Source organism: Lonchura striata, chromosome 29 (assembly GCF_050655825.1).
Source record: "Lonchura striata isolate lonStrDom1 chromosome 29, ASM5065582v1, whole genome shotgun sequence".
Taxonomy (NCBI): Eukaryota; Metazoa; Chordata; class Aves; order Passeriformes; family Estrildidae; genus Lonchura; species Lonchura striata.
The window spans coordinates 3,685,932-3,699,340 of record NC_140731.1 but is presented as its reverse complement, the minus strand read 5'-3'; the positions used below and the strand labels follow the sequence as shown (position 1 = coordinate 3,699,340).

The 13,409-nt window shown below is 66.0% G+C and overlaps 2 protein-coding genes across 3 annotated transcripts; one reads left to right on the top strand and one right to left on the bottom strand.

Moving 5' to 3' along the window:
* Positions 1–731: 731 nt before the first annotated feature.
* On the top strand, positions 732–7,131 carry SHMT2 (serine hydroxymethyltransferase 2). Its single transcript, XM_021542480.3, has 12 exons — positions 732–875; positions 2,665–2,862; positions 2,962–3,041; positions 3,722–3,922; positions 4,020–4,101; positions 4,610–4,732; positions 4,807–4,946; positions 5,035–5,200; positions 5,273–5,372; positions 5,884–6,039; positions 6,478–6,585; positions 6,726–7,131. Exons 1-12 carry the CDS (start codon positions 852–854, stop codon positions 6,851–6,853), a joined length of 1,506 nt encoding a protein of 501 aa, XP_021398155.2. The 5' UTR covers positions 732–851; the 3' UTR covers positions 6,854–7,131.
* Positions 7,132–7,959: 828 nt separating this feature from the next.
* On the bottom strand, positions 7,960–13,131 carry COXFA4L2 (cytochrome c oxidase hypoxia associated subunit FA4L2). Of its 2 annotated transcripts, XM_085563085.1 has the most exons (6): positions 12,680–12,815; positions 11,305–11,338; positions 9,754–9,833; positions 9,566–9,654; positions 8,346–8,406; positions 7,960–8,143 (listed from the first exon to the last, which is right to left on the bottom strand). In XM_085563085.1, the coding sequence occupies exons 1-6, from the start codon at positions 12,734–12,736 to the stop codon at positions 8,087–8,089; spliced, it is 378 nt and encodes a 125-aa protein (XP_085419211.1). In that variant the 5' UTR covers positions 12,737–12,815; the 3' UTR covers positions 7,960–8,086. The 2 variants fall into 2 exon arrangements, with proteins under 2 accessions (XP_085419211.1, XP_021398156.1); XM_021542481.4 differs by lacking the exons at positions 9,754–9,833; positions 11,305–11,338 and having other exon boundaries at positions 12,680–13,131.
* Between the last annotated feature and the right edge of the window lie 278 nt (positions 13,132–13,409).

Genomic DNA, 13,409 nt, shown 5'->3' with positions numbered 1-13,409 from the left:
CAGGAGGAGGGACCCCGGTTTTGGGGTGAGCAGGGATGGGGAGGCTGGGAGAAGGTGTGGGGGGAGGGAGGGGGGACCTCGGGATGGGGTGAGGGGGGTGCAGAGATGGGGGGACCCCAAAATTAGGGATGGGGGAGGTGTAAGGATCGGGGACCCCAAAATTAGGGATGGGGGGTGCAGGGATGAGGGATCAAAATTAGAGATGGGAGGTGCAAGGACGGGGGACCCTAAAAATAGAGGGGGGGCTGCAGGGATAGGGGACCAAAATTAGGGATGGGAGGGGGTGCAAGGATCGGCGACCCCAAAATTAGGGATGAGGGGTGCAGGGATGGGGGATCAAAATTAGGGATGGGAGGTGCAAGGACGGGGGACCCCAAAATTAGGGATAGGGGGGTACAAGAACGAGGGACCCCAAAAATAGGGGGGGGGGGCGTGCAGGGATAGGGGACCAAATTTAGAGATGGGAGGAGCAAGGACAGGGGACCCAAAAATTAGGGATAAGGGGGTGCAAGGACGGAGGTCCCCAAAATTAGGGATGGGGGAGATGCAAGGATCGGGGACCCCGAAATTAGGGATGGGGGGTGCAGGGATGGGGGACCCTAAAATCAGGGAAGGGGGGTGCAAGGACCGGGGATCCCAACATTAGGAAAGGGGAGGGGGTGCAGGGTCCGGGCTGCCCCGGTTCGGGGGGGAGGCGCCGGGGCTCCCGTTTCCCGTCGGCCCCGCGGCTCCGGTGGCTCCGCCCTCCCGGCAGCGCGCGCGTGGGGGCGGGGCCAGCGGAGGCCGGGACCGGGACCGGGACCGGGGCCGGGAGCGGGACCCGGCGGGACCCACGTGCAGCGCGGACCGGGATGTGGCCGCTCCGCCTGGGCAGGGTGAGCCTCGGGGCTGGGAGCGGGGCCCGCTTCTCACCGGGGTGGGGGTCCCGGGTTCCCGGTAAGGATTCCCGGTAAAGATCCCCGGTAAGGATCCCCGGTAAGGATCCCCGGTTCCCGCATCCCCCGGTGAGCGCTGGGTTCTGCTAGCCCCGGTGTCTCCCGGTGCCCGGGGGGACAGCCCCGGTCCGCGGCGTGGGGACACCCGCTGCGGTTCCCGGTGTGCGGGAAGTCCCGGTGCCCGGAGGGAGGGTCCCGGTGCCCGGACGGGGTCCCGGTGCCCGGGGGATTTGGGTGCTCGCAGGGGTCCCGGTGCCCTCAGTGAGCTGCAGCCCCGGTGGTCCAGGGCTCCCGCTCCCCGGCGGGGGGGTCCCGGTGCCCGGTGCCGCGGGGGGGGGTCCCGGTGCCCCCGGTGCCCCCCTGTGTACCCCTTCCCCACCCTCCATCGCCCCCGGGGGTCTCAATCCCATCCCGCTCCTCCTCCTCGCCCCCGGCTGGACACCGGGACCCCCACCCTGGTGTTGCGTGTCGCCCCCCCAAGCCCGGCCCGGTTCCGCCCCGCCACCCCCGCGGACTTTGTGTCCGTCCCAAAGTCCCCGGGGCCGGGACAGCCCCGGCACCGGCCTTGGCCCGTGTCCGGTGCCCGCTGCCCCGCGGGTGATGCAATGGGGCGGCCGCGGTTACATCACCCGGCACCGGGCACCGGGGGCGCCCCACGGGTGTCCCCCCACAGCCGCCGTGTACAACGAGGGGGGGTCCCGTGGGTGGGGGTCCCGTGGGTGAGAGGCCCGCTGTGCACCTCGGCTTGGGGGGCACCCCCGCAGGGTTTTGGGGGTCCCTGTGTGCTTCGTGAGGACTTTTAAGGGGGTCTTCATGTACCTTTTGGGGTCCCCATGGGGTCCTTGGGGTCCCCATGCACCCCTTGGGGTCCCCATGTGCCCCTAGGGGTCCTTGGGGTCCCCATGGGATCCTTGGGGTCCCCATGTACCTCGTGGGGGCCTTGGGAGGATCCCCATGTGGCTTTTGGGGTCTCTATGTACTTTGGGGGGACCACGGAGGAGTCTCCATGTGTCCCGTGGAGACGGGGTCCCCATGTGCCCCGTGAGGTCCTTGGGGTCCCCATGGGATCCTTGGGGTCCCCATGGGGTCCCTATGCACCCAATGGGATCCTTGGGGTCCCCATGCACCCCATGGGATCCTTGGGGTCTCCATGAAATCCTTGGGGTCCCCATGCACCCCATGGGATCCTTGAGATCCCCTTGGGGTCCCCATGCACCCCATGGGATCCTTGGGGTCCCCATGTACCCCTTGGGGTCCCCATGCACCCCATGGTCCTTGGGGTCCCCATGTGCCGCTAGGGGTTCTTGGGGTCCCCATGGGGTCCTTGGGGTCCCTGTGTGCCCCTAGGGGTCCTTGGGGTCCCCATGGGGTCCTTGGGATCCTTGGGGTCCCCATGCACCCCACGGGATCCTTGGGGTCCCCATGTGCCCCATGAGGTCCTTGGGGTCCCCATGGGATCCTTGGGGTCCCCATGGGGTCCTTGGGGTCCCCATGTGCCCCATGGGATCCTTGGGGTCCCTATGTGCACCTTGGTGTCCCCATGCACTCCTTGGGGTCCCTATGTGCCCCTTGAGGTCCCCATGCACCCCTTGGGGTCCCCATGCTCCCACCTTGCAGGGTGACACCGGTGGCTGGAGGCAGACCTGGGGGTGTTGTGCCTGCCACTGTCACCTGTAGGTGCTGGGACGGGCTCCAGGGGTCACGGCTCGTCCCTCCCCTCTCTGTGCAGACCCTGCAGCGATGGGGGGCCCGGGTGGGCACGGGCAGCCGGCGGGCACAGCACGGCCCCGCCGCCGCCGCCGCCACCGGGCACGTCCCCGGCTGGACGGGGCAGGAGAGCCTGGCCGAGAGCGACCCCGAAATCTGGAGCCTGGTGCAGAAGGAGAAGGATCGGCAGTGCCGGGGGCTGGAGCTCATCGCCTCTGAGGTGGGGGGGCTTGGGCAGGGCTGGGGTTTGGGGCTGGGGGACCCCCAGTTTAGGGGGTTTGGCTGCTCCGATTCTCATCCACTTTTCCCCCCACCCCAGAATTTCTGCAGCCGGGCGGCGCTGGAGGCGCTGGGCTCCTGCCTCAACAACAAATACTCGGAGGGGTATCCTGGGAAGAGGTAAAGTGGGGAGGGGGCTGGGGGGCACCGGGGGGCACCGGGGTTCAGCTGCAGGAGACATCCAGGGAGCCCCAGGGCAGGGCTGGGGGCTCCCCAGTGCTGATGCTGACCCAGAACAGAGATCTAAACAGAGCTAAAGAATAAATTAGGGATTTATTAGGAGGCTTCAGTGGATCCACCCTGAGCAGCACAAAGAGGCCAGTCAGGGCTACAGCCCAGGTGAGCCCAAAATAGTCACAAGATGAACCCAAAATGCACCCAAAATGGTCACAAAAATGGATGCCTTGTCACGAGGTCTGTCGCTTTTATAAGTTTTGCTCCATGTGCATATTGGGGTTAATTGTCCAATTGTAGCTTTAGCTTACCCAGTCCCATCCTTCTTGTTTTTCTCTGTTCAGTTCACTTCTGTTTCTGCTCTTGGGCCTGAAATTTGGATCCTTTGTCCTTGTTCCCCAGCTAGAGAAGGAATTGTTTTGTCTGCCTACTCTGTGAACAGAGCTCACCATCCCCTCACATGAACCCAAAAAACCCCCAAAATCTGAGGTGTCATAATCTCAGCATCTGAAACACAGAAAACCCAAAACCCCGCAGCATCACTGGGGGCTGCCTGATGCGCCACACCCCCGTGGGGTCGGGCTGGCGGCGGGGGGACCCCCCTGGTGACCCCGTGCTGTCCCCAGGTACTACGGGGGGGCCGAGGTGGTGGACGAGCTCGAGCTGCTGTGCCAGCGGCGGGCGCTGGAGGCCTTCGACCTGGACCCGGCGCGCTGGGGCGTCAACGTCCAGCCCTACTCGGGCTCCCCGGCCAACTTCGCCGCCTACACGGCCCTGCTGCAGCCCCACGAGCGCCTGATGGGGCTGGACCTGCCCGACGGGGGCCAGTATGTGGGGAGCCGGGTGGGGGGGGACGCGTGGGGTCCGCGGCCCCCCGGGGGTCCCGGCCTCACCCCCCCACCCACCCCCGTGTCTCCCCCGCAGCCTCACGCACGGCTACATGAGCGACGCCAGGAGGATCTCGGCCACCTCCATCTTCTTCGAGTCCATGCCCTACAAGCTTGATGTGAGCCGGGGGTGAGGGGAGCGCTGAGGGTCCCCGGGGTGTCCCCAGGGTGTCCCAGGGGTGTCCCTTGGGTGTCACCAGGGTGTCCCAGGGGTGTCCCCGGGGTGTCCCCAAGGTGTCCACGAGATATCCCTTGGGTGTCCCCAGGGTGTCCTGGGGGTGTCCCTGGGGGGTCCGAGCTGCTCTGCCAAACCCCTGACCCTGGACTGACCTGTCTGTCTGTCTGTCTGTTTGTCTATCCCTGGACTGACTGACCAATCTGTCTGTCCCTGGGCTGACCTGTCTGTCTGTCCCTGGACTGACCTGTCCGTCTGTCCCTGGGCTGACCTGTCCATCTGTCCCTGGATTGACCAGTCCATCTGTCCCTGGACTGACCAGTCCATCTGTCCCTCCCTGGGCTGACCAGTCTGTCTGTCCCTGACCTGCCCAGTCCTTCTATCTGTCCCTGGCCTGACCTGTCCGTCCGTCTGTCCCTGGCCTGACCAGTCCGTCCGTCTGTCCCTCCCAGCCCGCCACAGGCCTGATCGACTACGCCCAGCTGGAGGTGACGGCGCGGCTCTTCCGTCCCCGGCTGCTCATCGCGGGCACCAGCGCCTACGCCCGCCTCATCGACTACGCCCGCCTCAAGCGGGTGGGTGGGGGGCCGGGGAGGCTCCAGGGCCCGGGGGCAGCCCCGGGGCCGCCAGGTGACCTCGCTGTCCCCAGGTGTGCGAGGAGGTCCGGGCGTACCTGCTGGCCGACATGGCGCACATCAGCGGGCTGGTGGCGGCCAAGGCCATCCCGTCGCCCTTCGAGCACGTGGACGTGGTCACCAGCACCACGCACAAGACCCTGCGTGGCGCCAGGTGAGGGCCTTGGCACGGTGACCGTGGGCGTGGCGGGGTTGTCCCCCTGTCCCCCGGCCGGGAGAGGTGACAGCGTCCTCGCCGCCAGGTCGGGGCTGATCTTCTACCGCAAGGGCGTGCGCTCGGTGGATAAGAAGACGGGCAAGGAGACCCTCTACGACCTGGAGGACAGGATCAACTTCTCCGTCTTCCCCTCGCTGCAGGGGGGACCCCACAACCACACCATTGCTGCCGTGGCTGTGGCCCTCAAACAGGTCTGTGGGGGGCTGGGGGCTGGGGGCAGGGGTGCCCTGTCCCCGCCGTGCTGATGGGGTGTCCCCCCCCAGGCCAGCTCCCCGGCGTTCCGGGGGTACTGCCAGCAGGTGCTGAGGAACGCCAAGGCCATGGCACAGGCGCTGCTGCAGCGGGGGTACACCCTGGTGTCAGGTGATGCTCTGAGCCTGGTTTTGGGGACAAGGAGGGGTGAGCTGTGGTGGGGATGAAGCACACCTGGTGTCAGGTGATGTTCTGAGCCTGGTTTTGGGGACAAGGAGGGGTGAGCCATGGTGGGGATGAAGCACACCCTGGTGTCAGGTGATGCTCTGATCCTGTTTTTGGGGACAGGGAGGGGTGAACCATGGTGGGGACAAGACACACCCTGGTGCCAGTGATGCTCTGATCCTGTTTTTGGGGACAAGGAGGGGTGAGCCATGGTGGGGACAAGGAGGGTTGAACCATGGTGGGGTGAAGCACACCCTGGTGTCAGTGCTGCTCTGACCCTGCTCTTTTTGGGGACAAGGAGGGGTGACCCGTGGCGGGGACGAGTGGCTCTGCTCGGTCTCAGCGCAGCCGTGGGATGTGATGTGTGGGGGGATTGGGGGTGAGGCAGAGCAGGAAAGGGGTGGCAGATGGGTCTGGGGGCGCTCAGGGCTACTCACCCCTCTCCTTCGTCCCTCAGGTGGCACCGACAACCACCTGGTGCTGGTGGACCTGCGGCCCAAGGGCATGGACGGGGCGCGGGCAGAGCGGGTGCTGGAGCTCGTCTCCATCACCACCAACAAGAACACGTGCCCGGGGGACAGGAGCGCGCTGACACCCGGGGGGCTGCGCCTCGGTGAGGGACAGGCCCTGCCCAGGCTGCGGCCCTGGCGTGGGGGCTTCACCCCACAGCTGCCCCACTCTGTTTCACCCTTCCCAGAGTGGCAATTCAGAGCTTGGTTTGGCTGGGAAAGGGAGCAGGAGCCCAGAGAGACCAGAACTTGGGGATCCTGGTGGGGAGCCACACTGAGGGGCTTGGATTGAGGGGGCTCCTTGGGGGGCTTGGACTGAGGGGGTGCCTTGGGAGGTTGGGATTCAGGGGTCTCCTTGTGGGGCTGGGATTCAGGGGTCTCCTTGTGGGGCTGGGATTCAGGGAACTCCTTGTGGGGCTGGGATTCAGGGAGATCCTTGTGGGGCTGGGATTCAGGAAGCTCCTTGGGATTGGGACCCTGGGAGCCCCTTGTGGGGCTGGTGCCCCCGCAGTGCTCCCGTCCCTGATGGGCTCTGTGCCCAGGTGCCCCCGCGCTGACCTCCCGCCAGTTCCGCGAGGAGGATTTCCAGAAGGTCGTGGAGTTCATCGACGAGGGCATCGCCCTGGCCCTGGACGTCAAGAGCAAAACCAGTGAGCGACGGGGGGCCCCTCTCCCCTCCATTTCCCCCTTCCTGGGTGCCTTTCTCTCCTTGTGGTGCCAGCCTGTGCTGTGGGTACCTGGGGAGGGCTGGAGCTGCCCTGGGGCTCACTGTGCCCCCCGTTTCTCCCAGGTAAGCTCCAGGACTTCAAGACCTTCCTGCTGCAGGACCCGGAGACGCAGCGGCGCCTGCGCGACCTCCGCCAGCGCGTCGAGACCTTCGCCCGTGCCTTCCCCATGCCCGGCTTCAGCGACCACTGAGAGGGGCACCCCCCCTCCTGCCAGGCTGGGGTCACCGGGGTGGGGGGCACAGAGGGGCTGAGAGCCACCCTCTGCCTGTCCCCCTCCCCTTCTCCCCCGTGTTCACCTCTGGGTGCCGCGTCCCCGGGGTGGGGGCGGCGCGCGCCCGTCCTGCTGTCAGTGTTAGGGTGCAGAGACCCCCCCCAAGACCCTGCTTGGGCTGGGGGGCACCGCTTGCTCCAGCCTCGTCTTGCACTTTTCTACGGGGAGGGGTTGCTAATAAAAGGGGGTGCAGAGCCTGGAGGCGTGCGGGTGCCGTGCTGGGGGGGCAGAGGGACGCTTGGGGACAGCTCCGTGGGGCGCCGCAGCGCCGTGCCAGGAGCCCCTCGTGCCTCAGTGTCCCCATCCTGCTGCTTCCCCCGGCGGGTCTGAGGGCAGGGGGGTGATGCTGAGCCCCGGAACGTGTGGGGTACAGCGAGGGGACAGCCTGGGACCCCTCCCCTCCTCTGCCTGCCCGGGTGGGCACCAGCCGGGCTCTGTCCCATGTCACGTATTCCAGAGGGTCACTGACACGCGTGGGTGTGACCCCTCCACCCTTCCCAGCTCCTTCCCTCTCCAGAGGGGACCCTGGGGCGTGAGAGAGCGGAAACAGCACAAACAGCACCCGAGGGCTTGTCCTGCTTCCAGCGGGATGTGAGCCCACCCAGCCCAGCCCTCCCGGGGGTGAGAGCATCTCAGGGCTCTGGGAAACCATAAAGGATCCAGTTTGCTGCCCTTCCAGTCTCTGGGAAACCATAAAAGATCCAGTTTGCTGCCCTTTCCCAATCCTTGGGAAACCATAAAGGATCCAGTTTGCTGCTCTTCCTAAGGAAACCATAAAGATCCAGTTTGCTGCCCCTTCCCACTATCCAAACTCTGGGAAACCATAAAGGATCCAGTTTGCTGTCCCCCCTTCCCCAATCTCTGGGGAACCATAAAGGATCCAGTTTGCTGCCCTTCCAATCTCTGGGACACCATAAAAGATCCAGTTGTCTGCCCCTCCCAATCTCTGGGAAACCATAAAGATCCAGTTTGCTGCCCCCCACCCCGTCATTCATTCCTGTGCTGAGTTTAATGCAGGCACGGGGTGAGGGATGTGGTTTATTGGGGGGTGGGACACGGACGAACGGTTTGGGGGTGCTGTGCTGGAGCTCAGGGGCCTTCGGGGGCAGCGTGGGGGTCTCCCCCTCCAGCCCAGCACGTCCCAGAGGTGGCTCAGAAGCTGGGACGGTCCTTTTTGAGGTTCTTGTAGTCGGTGGAAACTGCCAGAAACTGGAGCAGGGAGGGAGGTCAGGGGGGCAGCCTGGCCCCTTCCCCAAATTCAAGCACAAGGATTTGGGGGGGGGGGGGACTCTGCTCCAGGAGCGATCCCCTTTTCCCCATGCTGAGGAAAATGCAGTGTTTTGCCCTAAATGTGGCTGCCCACCCCCCCCACACACACACTGCCATCCCCCCCAGTTCACCCAGTGCTCACTTTATACTGGTCTGTGGGGCTCAGCTTATTCCAGGGTTCAGGATTATTCTTCCGGTCCCAGCTGCGAGGGGTGACAGGGACATCAGTGCCCGTCAGGAGTGGGGGACAAACCACTGGAGCCCCCCAACGTGCCCCCAGCCCCACCACCACCACCCCCAGTCCTCCTTGAAGCCTTTCCACATCCCGTCCTGTCCCGGGAGGGGCTGCGGGAGGCCAGCAGAGCCGTGGGATGGGGGGTCCCTGGGGAGAGCAGCTCGTGCTGTCCCCCCCTTTCTGTCCCCCCCATCCCAGTGCTGCTGGCCAAGAGCAGAATTTTCCATCTGGGAAGATGTTTGTGTGTGGATTGGGGGATGGAGGGGGGGGGGGGCCGTGCTGCAAGCACAGCCCCCCTGGAGCTGTTTAATGGCATTCGTGGGTTTGGGGGATGGGGATGGGGGGGTTATTCCCTCCCAAACACCCCCCCCTGCACTCCCAGCCTCCAAGGCAAGGTGTCTGGGTCTGCTGGTGGTGGAGCTGAGCTCATCTGGTGCCAGATCAAATCCAGGAGTGGTTTTACCGGGAGTAAACGAGGTGGGGGGCAGAGGGGGGGGATGTGGGGAAACCAGCCTGTGGCACTGTCCTGCCCACCCGCCCTTTGTGATCCCACAGCCCTTTTTCCGTCTGTCTGTCCGTCCGTCCGTCCTCACACCCGGCTCTTCGCTCGTTCTTCCCCGCTGGTTTTGTCCCTCCCTCCTCCTTCTCCCCATCCTTTCTCCAACCATCCAGCTGAGCATCCCACCCTCCCCACAGCCCTGCATCCTTCCCTCTGTCCATCCCAAAACCGCTCGTGGGTTTCATCCCCACACCTCTCCCTGTGCCCAGCCCTCCCTGCCGGTTTTGTCTGTCCCTCCATCTCCCATTCCCCTCAGTCCCACCCTCCCCACACCCTTGCAAGGGCCCATCAGCCACATTCAGCTCTTACCTGCCTAACGGGGCTGCAGGGGCCCTTCTCCCACCGCCCCAAACCAAGGAGAGGGGATCCAACCCCCCAACTTCCCTCCTGTGCTCCGGGCACCTCTGGGCCCACATTTCCCCCCCATCGTTCACCGTGATGCTGTGGCTGGGCATGCGACCCCAGCTGGGCTGAGCCCCCCATGCTCTGGGGGTGTGGGGCGAGCCCGAGGGGTGCCCAGGGGCACCCAGGGGTGCCCCAGGGGTGCCCAGGGCACCTCAAGGCGTACCTGACGTCTGGGCTGTACAGTGCCAGCCGCAGCAGGTACAGGACTGCGCTGCCCAGGCCCACACTGATGAAGCCAATGAGGGGAACGAGCTGCAGAGAGAGAGAGAGAGAGAGAGAGAAATGAAAAATACCCCAATAAAATGAATATTTATCAGGCGGACTGGAGAGTGAAAGGGAGAGCTGACACGCCGGGAGATTTACAGGGGGAATATGGCAGAGCAATCCTGTAGCCGGGCTGCGGTACACAGTGTAGCTGTCAGCTTGAGTGACTGAATTAAAAGAGGGAGAGAAAAATCGGCTCGTGTTGGAGAGGAATTGGATTTGGAATGAGAAATCGCTTCCCCTCCGCCTGTGGCTGCCCGGCGCTGGCGCTGCTGAGGAGCTGGGGACCCCATTCCCGGTGTTCCCAGTGCTCCCAGTGACTCTGCTCAGGGCTGAGCCTCAGTTTGTGGCTCCTCCCTAAAGGATTGGGTCCTGGGCACCCCATTCCCAGTGTTCCCAGTGCTCCCAGTGTTCCCAGTGACTGAGCCTCAGTTTATGGCTCCTCCCTAAAGGATTGGGTTCTGGGCACCCCATTCCCAGTGTTCCCAGTGCTCCCAGTGTTCCCAGTGACTGAGCCTCAGTTTATGGCTCCTCCCTAAAGGATTCGGTGCTGAGCACCCCATTCCCAGTGTTCCCAGTGCTTCCAGTGACTCCACGCAGGGCTGAGCCTTGGCTCATGGTTCCTCCCTGAGATACTCGGCCCTGGCCAAGGTCTGTCCCGAGCTGTGACCCCGGCCAGGGTCCCTGTCCCCCCGCAGCCCCCAGGCTCTGCACCCCCCTGCACCATCTCCTGATGGAGCACCAAGCAAGGAGGCTCTGTTTGTTTAACTGGGATGGACTGGGACGCGCTGGGGCCGAGCAGCCAGGGATCCAAAGCGGCTCCCGGGGGCACTCAGAGACCCCAGTCCCACCAGAGGTGCCCTCACCCCCCGCTCCGTGCCCGCGGTGGCTCCCGCTGCACCTTGGCTCCATCTCCTCATCTCCGCCCGGGCTGCCAATCTCCCGGTGCCCGGGCCGCCAATCCCCCGGTGCCCGGAGCGACGCGGCCTCAATCGGAGCCGAGGCGAGGCGGCTTTGACCTCCCCCAAATTGCCGCGGCCCCCGCGCCGGGGAGGACGCGCGGAGCGTAATGAGAGCGGCGGCAGCGGAGCCCCTGGGAGGGAGCCGGTGCTGCATTAACGGGAGCGCTGCCGCCGGCTCGGCGCCGCCTCTGCTCGCGGCTCTTCTGCTCGGCACAAGAGAAAATGCCCCCGAACCCAACGCCCACCGCTCCGTGACTCAGTTTCCCCACTGCGATGACACCGGCCTGGGTGGGGGGTGGTGGTGGGGGGGGGGGGGGGCACGGTTGGAAAATGGGATGGAAAGGGTCGGTCCGACCCATCTGTTCGACATCCACGCGCGGGGAAAGGGGGAGCACGGATGTGTCCCCCCTGCCCAGCCTCTCCCAGCGCTCCCAGTATGGCCCGGCTCCCACCCGGCAGCGCCGTGCCCAAGCCAGGCTGCAGTGATGGAGCGGCCGGCGGATGCCAGCGCCCACCCGAGGGGTCAGGGCCATCAGCGGATGATGGTCCTTGGCACCGAGTGGCAGCAGGAGCTGGCAGCAGCCGCTGCCCAAGCGCTGGCGAATCGAGAACTCGCCGCAGCGCCGGGAATTGCTGCGGCTGCTGGAGAGGATTCGGGGCAGCGGGGCCGTCTCACCATCTGCTGCCGACACCGTCTGGGTAATTAATGGCTGGGAAGAATTAGGGCCAGGAGGAGGCTGCCAAGCCGCAGGTGCCAGCGGTGGAGCCCGATTTCCCCCAGGCACGGGGCGCGCGGGCGGCGGGGCGCCGTGCCAGGCTCTGCCCGGTGCCCGCTCGGTGCCCAGCGAGCCGTGCCAGCGGGCTCCGGTCCTGCCAGCGCTGCCGAGCCCCGGGGCCGCGGCGCTGCGCGGCGTGGCTGGGCCATCCATCACTGCCGGGCAGGCGGGCACGGCGCGGCGGAGGAGCCCCGGCGGGCTGAGAGCGCGGCTGCACCCGGCCGGCAGCGCCGCGGCTGAGGGGGACGGACGGACAGACGGACGGAGCTGCACGGAGCAGGTGACACCACAGAAACCGCCCCAGCGACAGCCCTGCTGTGTACGAGCACCCAGCACCCGCCATGGCTTTACACCTCCGCTTTGGGGTCTTCTTTGTGCCCCCCAAATCACGGGGACTGACTGGGGAGCAAAAGCAGCCCAAAGCTCCCCGCTCTGCAGTGAGCCTCAGCCTGTGCTGCCCACCCGAGGACGTGGGAAGCACCCTGGGGGTGCCAGCTACCTGTGCCCCCGGTGCTGGCACCCCCCAGCAGTGCCCAGCCCAGGGTTGAGGCATTTTTTTTAGCCAAACCCCTCAGCCTGACGTTTTGAGGGGTGACAGGGACAGCTCTGGGGCTGCTGGGCTGAGTGGGGAGGGGGCTTCATTTCCATCCTCCCTGACAAAGATGTCCCCAGACAGGGCAGGGTGGCACACGGGGAAGGTCCCCTCACCCGCCTCTGCCTGTCGGGGTGTGGGTAAGAGTTGAGGTGGCCCAGCCGGGCTCGGTGAAGGAGCCCCGGCCCCTCAGCAGCGCTGGAAGGAGGGAACGGGGTGGGAAGCAGGCGGGTGGTCTCAGGAACGGGGTGGGAAGCAGGGGGGTGGTCTCAGGAACGGGGTGGGAAGCAGGCGGGTGGTCTCAGGAACGGGGTGGGAAGCAGGGGGGTGGTCTCACCTTTCCTCGGTGAAGGAGGGACGGGAATCCTCAGGACCCCCGCCTCTGCTGAACGGGGCAGGGAGAGCGGGGGGACAGCGGGAAGGGGAAGCCGGAACAACGCGGGACTGGGGGGGGCTGAGGAGGATTTTGGGGAATGGGAGGAAGAGGAGGCTGAGGAAGGACACAGAACAGGAGGGATGGGGGGTGGGATGATGGGATGGAGGGAGAAGGATGTGAGGAAGGCCAGGGGCTCCAGGCACGTGGCGGGAGGTGGGCGAGGACAAGCCTGGGGGCTGGGGGTCCCTGGGAGGAGGGGGAGAGGGCTGGGGGTCCCTGGAGGAAATGGGGGGGCCGGGCGACTCACTCCGGGGTGCCGTTTGAGATGCCGGGAGAACATCCCTCCACGCAGGGGACCCTTCATGGCCAGGGTGGGATCGCTCCGGCGGTGGCGGCGGGTTCCGAGGTCCGACCGGGGCTGGAGGGGTGGGCAGGAGGCGAGAGGGGCCGGGCTGGGAGGGACGGGGCGGGTCGGGACATCCCGGCCCGGGGACACGGCGAGGAGGGCCGGGCACCAGATCCAGCGCCCACCGCTGCTCCCAACCTCACCGCCCTCACCTCAGGGGTGACCTCGCTGTCTGGGGGGGGGCTGACGAGCGAAGCCCGGTGTCCCCACGAAGCCTGGCTGTCCCTCCCCACGCGGGACGTCCCTCCACGGGCAGCCCCGCGGCTCCGCGGGGGCGAAGGATGAGCCCCGCGATTCCCGCTGACAGCTCGGCCGGGCTCGGCCGCCCCGCTCCGCGCCCTCCCGTTTGTGATAAATGATGGAACACCCAATTTACATTTAGCGATGCAAATCTCCCTGGCAGGAGCAGATGCTGCCGCGCATATGGAAAGCGGCGATTAGTGCCCAACAAAGGGCCGCGAGAGGGAAGGAGAGGGACGGACCCAGCCGGGGTGGGGACCCCCGGCCTCGGTGAGGGGGGGGCTGGTCGTGCTCTGGCAGCGGTGAGTGCCGCCACAGCCCGTGAGCCCCTCACTTTGGGGGTGTCGGGGCCACCCTGGGATTTTCCCCTCTCCCACCCCACCACGGTGCC